Source organism: Brachyhypopomus gauderio, chromosome 1 (assembly GCF_052324685.1).
Source record: "Brachyhypopomus gauderio isolate BG-103 chromosome 1, BGAUD_0.2, whole genome shotgun sequence".
NCBI lineage: Eukaryota > Metazoa > Chordata > Actinopteri > Gymnotiformes > Hypopomidae > Brachyhypopomus > Brachyhypopomus gauderio.
In genome coordinates this window covers 14845839-14854445 of record NC_135211.1, presented here as the reverse complement: position 1 = coordinate 14854445, position 8607 = coordinate 14845839, and the positions used below count along the sequence as shown (strand labels likewise).

At 42.7% G+C, this 8607-nt stretch overlaps 1 protein-coding gene across 5 annotated transcripts in view; it reads left to right on the top strand.

Annotated features, from left to right (window-relative positions):
• The window catches only part of kcnc1a (potassium voltage-gated channel, Shaw-related subfamily, member 1a), a 32253-nt gene extending 25842 nt beyond the window's left edge, over positions 1-6411 (top strand). For 2 of the 5 annotated variants that reach the window (XM_076998507.1, XM_076998501.1), the window contains one exon: positions 1-6410. This exon is cut by the window's left edge and continues 1035 nt beyond it. Coding sequence is in view for 3 of the 5 variants with exons in the window: in XM_076998522.1 (XP_076854637.1) it covers positions 749-888 (140 nt within the window). In the remaining 2 variants the exon portion in view is untranslated. The other 3 variants (XM_076998512.1, XM_076998517.1, XM_076998522.1) reach the window with 3 other exon arrangements.
• The last annotated feature ends 2196 nt before the right edge of the window (positions 6412-8607 follow it).

Below are 8607 nucleotides of genomic sequence, written 5' to 3'. Positions count from 1 at the left end.
AGCACTCAAATATAGAGAACACAATGGAAAATATCATAAAACAGCCAGTTTGATTTGTGTTTACACTTCAGAGGCCTGGTTAAACAGGTCTTGCTATTAGCGTCAGTCTGGATGGCCAGTGTCCTGGGGGGCGCCTCTCCCAATGTGAATCAAATAAAAAATAACTGTTTTTTAATAACTAACTCAAATAAAAAAAATATTTGAGAAAATGTTAATATATGACGTCACTTCCTGTCAGAGTATGGATGTGAGTGCGCTCTCTCTGGACAGTTGTCACAATGCGTACATATGTAGCCGTCTGATGTACTGGAGCTGTTAGCCAGGACTTTTTGGGCTTTCCTGGTACAACCAACCAATTACTCAAAGGAAAGGGAAACCAGTAAAGACAATCTAATAACTGCTGGGTTAATCTCCTAAGAAGGCTACAGAGGAGGGGATATCCTTTAGCTTTAGGTCCATAAAAATGAAGATGTACGTTTGTGTTCTCTGGTCATCCTTTCCCCTGTCTTATACCAGCCCAAAACAACCCAATGCCCTCTGCATGTGTGTGCTCTTTCTAACTGCATGAAACCAGACAGCTTTGAAAATGACCCATAGCAGCTGACAGCAACTCATCCAAAGACAAACCCATCTGGAAAAGAAAGAAAAAACTCAAAGCAAAATAATATTAATAAAAACAAACCCCGCAGAGCTCCAAGCCTACATATCTCAGAATACCGTTTGCCCATCTCTCTCCACTGAAACAAAGGTTACCCAAAGTCCAGGAGCGTGGGCGCCATAGCCATCAGGGCCGGGGCTCGGGCGGAGCTGGCATCGGTGTCCGCTGGGTCCCGCGGTCCGCTCGGCCACCTGCGACGCTCCCACTCCGTGATTCCCTCCATCCTGTAGGGGGCGAGAGTGGAGTGGTAAGGACGGGGTGGGGGGCAGGCAGCCTCCCTGGGCCTGTCGCCCAGCTAGAGCCCTCCATGGCCGCCCCCTCAGCCTCTGCTGCCCCGCCCTCTGGAGTTGTCAGTCCGCTGTGTCCTCCTCTCCTGATCCTCGTCCAAAGATCCAGGCTTCTGTCCCTGCTCTTTCTCCTCTCAACCCTTCTGTTTGTCTCTTGACTTCACCCTCCAGGCTTTGCACAGTATCATTAGAGAGAAAGCCGATGTAAACAAAGGGAGGACGTTTCCAAAGTTCTCAGGGAAAGTAGAAGACAGAGCCTGATCCTATTCGTAGTGCTACACCGCACATCCACGTGAGTCAGTTAGAGAGTTCACACGTGAAATTGAACATAAACGTGAGGTTTTCGTCTAATCCTCCCTCTCAATAATACTTTTTGCACTGTGGCCCTCTCTTCTTCACCAGCATACAGACACACATGCGAATCCATGCAAACCTACACGCTCAGCTAGCAAAACCTTCACCATGAATCTCTGAATGTAGTGAGTCCATGGCAACCTGTAGCGTTCTCCGGTCCTACGAGCCGAGACAAGAGACCCAGATCGGCTGAACATTTCTCTACATGCACTGCGCCTCTTCTTCCTGGGGTCTCTCTTCTGCCTCTTGACCCGCAGGCCTACCTGCTCTGGTGCAAGCTCTTCCTCTTCCTGCAACATAGGTCTTCACCTCTGACCTATCCAAAGGTGGCTTGGCATCGAGCCCCCATGTCCAGCCCCCACCCCACCTTATCCCGCATGCCAGAGCCTTCCGCTCTCTAATCTCTAATCTCTAATCTCTAATCTCTAGCTGTCCCCCACAACTGTCTCTTTATATTCTCTTCTCCTTTCTGTATGTCTCTGTCCATCCCTCTTTTTCTCCTGGATTGTGAAAAAAATTGATCATTTTTGTAGTTATTTATTTTTCCTGCCATCAACTCACACTTGTGAGAAGTCTCCTCCCCCCAAACCCGTCACCCAACCCCCCCCCCAACCGTTGTGTGAGTGGAACGGCCGCGGGCGAGTGGCAGGACGACCCTGAGCAACCCCGCCCTGCCCTGTATTCTCTACCGCAGATCCGTGTAAAGAGGAGACTGTCCTAGTTAAGTTCATGCAGCCCGAGGTGCTTCGTGTGACCTGAGGCAGACCGCAGCGGCCCAGGGAGGGTGAGCAGCCCTCCCTCCGCCCCGGAGTCACTCCCCTCTCCTACGATGCTTGGCTCCACAGGTGCTTGAGAGCTTTGTCGTCGCTTTCCAGAGGAGAGAGATGAGTAGAGAGAGAACGAGAGAAAGAGAAGTAGAGCAAAAACAGAGACAGGACATTAGGAAACCAGTAGCGTGAAACATGTCGAATTTTTTTCTTCACAAAAAGTAACAGTGGAATTTTTTTTTGGTGCGATGACTGCCCTGTGGCAGCGAGGGACTTGCAAATGAAGATCTTTTTAGGGACTGAAGGTGTCTGGACAGTACAATGACACCGAAGGCATCATGCAATCTACTGATGGCTCAGTGAAGAGTGAAAGAAGATTCATGCTCAAAGGTTCATGATAGCCACCAACGGTCATGACATCACCTACAATGCCCTTTGTGAAAAGTGAAGAAGACTCTTTAGCATTTTATCATGAGTGAAGAAGACTCTTTAGCATTTTAGCATGAGTTGCATGGAGATGTATATAGAAAAAAATAAAAAAGAAATAACGGAAAAAGCTTACCGCTATTATAAATATATGTATGAAAACAAAAAATATATATATATTTTCTTTCAGAAATTCTTCACTTTTGCATACGTTTCATGTAGCCATGATTACAAGATGTTCAAAGACAGGGTACTCTCTCCTTAGCAGCACGTTCTTCACTTTTTCTTCCAAATTTTCATTTGTGCTACTAACCACATGTGAACCAGCTCTGGTCATATTGACCTCCAATTCTGCGTGAGAGACAAGTGACTGACTGCTGAGGAAGACGACGTATTTTAGCAAGCTTTCTATGTGGTAAACTCAATTAACTTTTTCATCTTGTTTCTGTTTGGCATGCTTGTGTTACTGGATCTTATAGAAGAAAAAAAAAATCCTGAGCAAATTTAATTGATATTTTTCTGTTTTATGCTATAATTATTGGTGAATAGATCCTGTGGAGAGCTATAGTAAGCAACTGTTTATTTAAAATATTAAGTACAGACTTTTGACAGTGTTATTTTTGAAAAATAAATACAAAAATGACAAAAATGGCATTGTATTAAAAGGCAGGAGTCCAGATGTGTTTTACACATCTTTTCTCATATCTTTTCTTTTAGGTACAAAATCAATAAAACCGAAAAAAAACACGAATGTATATTTACAAAATAAGAGCACTGTATGCAATTTAGACCATCGGGAGAAAATCAGATGCATGCACAATGTTATGCAACAAAAGTTAACACTAGATAAAAGAGAAAATGATAACAGTTCTAGCATGAAATAAATTTTGTATGAAACCTGTTAGAAGAGTTTGATGTTTTTTTCACCAAAGAGAAAGAAATGTGAATTTTTTTCTCTTATTTCTCTCCTGATATGTGCCATATACTCTCTTTGGCCTGGTGCTGAAAGGGCAAAAAGAGGTCACTGAAAAGGTCACTGAAAAGGTCACTGAAAAGGTCACTGAAGGGAGTGAAAGGAAGAAAAAAACAAAGTGATCCTCTGTGTGGAGGCAGCATGTTCAACAGCACTTACACGCATGAGCATATCCCCGACTCTTAACATCATTAATGGTTTTCTTGGTGAACAGCAGGCAAACACGCATGTTCTGACACATCCGTACCCCTGGAAAACGATGAAACTTCACCTGTACATTCGTCCGGTACAGCGGGGTACTGTGCATCAGCTGAAGCATGGCAGAGACGCATGGTGAAAGGGTCTGCTTTTCCATTACGACTTGACGGAACACATCGACTCGACCCTCCTGGTCCGTTTTCATCTCCTCCCTTCTCCCCTCCCACGAGCCACGCCTCTCTTCCGAGTACCACCCACCATCCTCACTCACGTGTCTGTGCACCCCATGTGTCTGGGTAATAACTGCTGTGTTGTCTCTCTTCTCTTCCCCTTCGTCTTTAGAGACTCCTCGGCGTGGTCGGAGCAGGCAGCCTGCAGACTCTGTGTGTGTCATGAATCGTGGTGTTCCGACCACCCTGTGCATGGCTCACAACGCCCCACCCCCCACCCAATAATACTATCTGTTTGTTGTACATAGATGGGTGGCTGACACAGGGGGAGTGGCTTACCGTGCAGGCCCCTCCCATTCAACACATAGACATTCCTAGGAAGAAACTCTGCTGCCTCCTCTCATATATCTTCCTGTCAACTGTTGTATTTGTGGTGTGATGTATGTAAGGACGTTCGGGATGTACATTCGACTGCATGAGTGTTTACATTTGTGTGAATATCTGTGTTGTTAAAAGGCATTTTTGTGTTTGTTTGTGACTTCCATTGAAGGTCTTCACTCAGTTTTCTCTGTCAGAGCTACCCATTACTCCTTTGTATCTGTTACTAAGGACTTCAGCCATTCACGTGACTGCCTTTGCAGATAGTTTAGCGTGCTGATCTCTCCTGCGTTCTTATCGTCTCACGTGAGTTGCTCCTCTTTACAGTTTGCACTTCTCAGTTGTTCCTTAAGGCCTAAGACTTAACTTTGATGGTTAAGTAGTTTTACATGCCATATAAGATTAATGACACTGGTTTGAACCGACACTGCAAATCTGAAGGTGTTCATTTACACATATCTAAAGTAATAATGATTTTTTACTTTTTTATCTATCCATGCTTTTTAATGAGTGCAGTGTGGAAATACATTTTTTTTTTGTTGTTGTTGTGCATGTCTGGTTTGCCATTGAATGGTAGCAAAGTAACTAAACTGAATGTTTTTATATTCTGAGATGGTTTCCTACTGAGTTTCAAGAAATACATGTCCAATCTGTGTCAAATGTCACACACACGGTGATGTAACAATTGGGAGGAAACAGGATGTCGAGCAGAGGACGTTTCATAAAAGTATAGCTTTTATTACCGACAATACAGTACTTCACAAACACTTACGAGACAAAGTCAGACAACGACTGACACTTAAATACACTGACGAAAACAAGACACGAGTGTGACACATAACGAGACGAGACAAGTGAAGCAAATAACACAGACGAACACACACACACTCTAAGAAACACACACGTAAGCAACCATACATACAGATGAACGTACTGTATACATGAACATCAATGAGCCCAAAGAAGGAGGTCATGGGTCATGGGTCATATACAGTGATATACAGAAAATGACATTGCACAGTTTATTATTTACACAGACAAGACCCAGGGTTATAATATGTGCAAATTAATTGCATCATTTCTTGCCAAATTATAAAGTGATCAGTGGTGGTTTGGGTACATTCCCTCCAGTTAATAGGAATTATGAATGAAGTTGGTGGGTTGCATAATGGTTTTCACTTTGGCATCAGATATTCCGAAATAATACTGAAGCTGCTGTCTTTATCTCACAAAATAGCAATACAGTCACCTACAGACTAATTCCAGTACACTGCATAGAACTCAATGCTCAACTGTTGATTTTTTTAGCTTATAACCTTCAAGACCAGCACTGTAGATTAGACACCTGCATATAACACAACATCTTTGGTGCTGTAAATTATATACATGTACACATATAAAGTGGCTTAAGAACTGTAAAGCCAATAAAGACATACTTAGCCACTATCATTAGCACCATAGAATAAATACACACAGATGCAAGCAAACACACACATACACACACACACACTCACACACAAAACCCTTTTGTTAATAGATTATACCTATATGTATTCTTTCATATGTTATTGCATTCTTTCAACGATGCATTGAGATACAAATAACATTTATTATATTGTAACTGGATGCAAACAGCACGATTTGCAAAAAAATAAAATAATTTATATGGAACATTTTTGAGATACTTCAGATCAAAACTCCATATGGATTGGGATAAATGAAATGATAAAAGTCATTGAAGTAAAATGTGCATGACAGTTGTCTTTTCTTACACACAGACTTTAAATGAAGGTGACTGTAAGGCGTTTTTCTCTTCTAAGCCCCGATCAGAAACTGATGTCTTCCCACACAACTCCTATCACACTTCCTAACGTAGGTAAAAGAGGTGTTTGTCATGCTTTCTGTCAGTAAACTCGGTGATAGACTGGAGGCTGTTTTACGGAAGCTACTGAGTTAGGTTGTATGGATATCATATGGGAATCATATGAGTATCTTACGAAGTTGTACCAATGGGATCAATCAGTGAGCTAGAACGTACCACACTTTAACCTGAGAGCAGGTACCAGATGTCCTCGTATAAGGAGGTGGTGTTTCACGAGGACAATGGCAACTCTTCCGAGGGACTCTAACGGTGGACTTTCTTGTTCATGATTTCAATAAAGAGATGCAATGATTTAAAGAAAGAGAATAAAACATTTCAATAATTCTTTCTGGGCGCAGTTGTTTATCATTTTTTTACTGCTTAGTTTGTTGTATGTTTGTCTGTTCATTCCCATAAACTTTATGTGTAATGTGTTCTCCCTACAGTACAAATGCACTTTTGTAAGCGACTGTGCCTTCATTCACCTTGTTTTATATACATTCACCTTGATGGCTAATGCATGTGTGTGTGTGTGTGTGTGTGTGTGTGTGTGTGTGTGTGTGTGTGTGTGTGTGTGTGTGTGTGTGTGTGTGTGTGTGTGTGTATGTGTGTGTGTGTTCTTTATTCCTTGTTCTGTTGCTGAGCTTTGATCTGTTCAGACGCTATGGCAACCCAGTTACCTAATACAGTAACCATAGCAACACAAGTGTGTGATCTGTTCTCAAGGGTGGCCCATCTCCCTCATGTCTGTGTGGTTCAGGGTTTTAACTAACACCCCCCACCACCCCATCCAAATGAGTCTGAGCCTCTTCAGCTGCTGCTGCTGTAACTGTCTGCAAAACAACAATAACAACAACAACAATCACATTTTGCTTTCCTCACCCATGAACAGATGCATGGTCAGTATTATGTTTATTATTATTATATTATACAGTGTTTGTGTGTGTGTGTGTGTGCGCGTGTGTGTGTATGTGAGTGTGTGTTGTCCCAGAGGAAATATGTTCAAGCCTCATGTCCTCACATGAATCCCCGACCCTAATAAGTGGGCTCTAATAAAGATTCACACAACTGCAAACAGTGACAGACCATTAGGCAAAGATGTTTCACATGTAACTAGAACATGAGAACCAAGAGAGTTGGTGTGTACCATGCATCTGAATCAAGAGACATGTTAAGTTGGTGTGTACCATGCATCTGAACCAAGAGACATGTTAAGTTGGTGTGTACCATGCATCTGAACCAAGAGACATGTTAAGTTGGTGTGTACCATGCATCTGAACCAAGAGACATGTTAAGTTGGTGTGTACCATGCATCTGAACTTGCCTGATGCTAGAAATCACATTTGTTACAGCTGATATAAAACATGACTATGCAAAACTTCCTGTAACAGCTATATTGAAGCAATAATTGTAAACTGAAGTCCAGTTTAGAACCCAAACATTAGAACACTGCAAATAACTTACCTGTTCAAATTCACCAGCTAATATCTCAAACTTTGATAATGGATAATATTTTCCAATAATAGTCTAGGGGACTACTTGTAAACTTGATGCATCATAAACTAAAGTTAACAATGTGTGTGCATGGCTGTGTGCATGTGTGTGTGTGTGTGTGTGTGTGTGTGTGTGTGTGTGTGTGTGTGTGTGTGTGTGTGTGTGTGTGTGTGTGTGCGCTTGACATGACTGTGTTTGGGAGGCATGGAGTTCAGCTTATTTGCAAGTATCTTACAGAAGCCTAATTTTAAAAGTCGGTTATTGGAAGAGGCCTGACACCACCTGATTCATTCTGTTGCTATGGTAACAATGCAAAAACCAATGTGTTCATGCACCAGCACATACACACACACACTCACACAGAGGATACACTCACAAGTCTCTTCTGGGTGGTGGCTTCGATCCAGGTAAAGAATCAAACACCCACAGCCCTATATCTAGACCATGGGCTCTCCTGAGTCACAGCAGTGCAGCACTACAGTTTATATTGCAGCAGAAGCAGCTTGACAGGTAAATGTCTACACATAACACACACACACACACACACACACACACACACACACACACACACACACACACACACACACACGCACACACACGCACACACACACACACACACACGTTGTCCAGTCCAGGTATCTACACATATCTGATGGCAGCATGTGGTGTCGGGCAAAGCATCTCCCATGAGGTGTAACTGAGATTGGGAATGGCACATGCACACACATACACATACAAACAGGGAGGGAGAGAGAGAGAGAGAGAGAGAGAGAGAGAGAGAGAGAGAGAGAGAGAGAGAGAGAGAGAAATGCCTGCAATTTAATGATGTTAATTTTGCAATCTCAATCTTACACAACTGGGTATTTCTTAGTTGTTGCTGATTTGATTGGTCACCAGCACATCCTGTTTATCACAGCTAGCACCCAGTTGAGAGATTTCTCTCCAGTTAGAGAAACAAGGCATAGTCAGTCAAAGCATGTGTTGTCCACAGTCAGTCAAAACATCTGTTGTCCATAGTCAGTCAAAGCATCTATTGTCCAC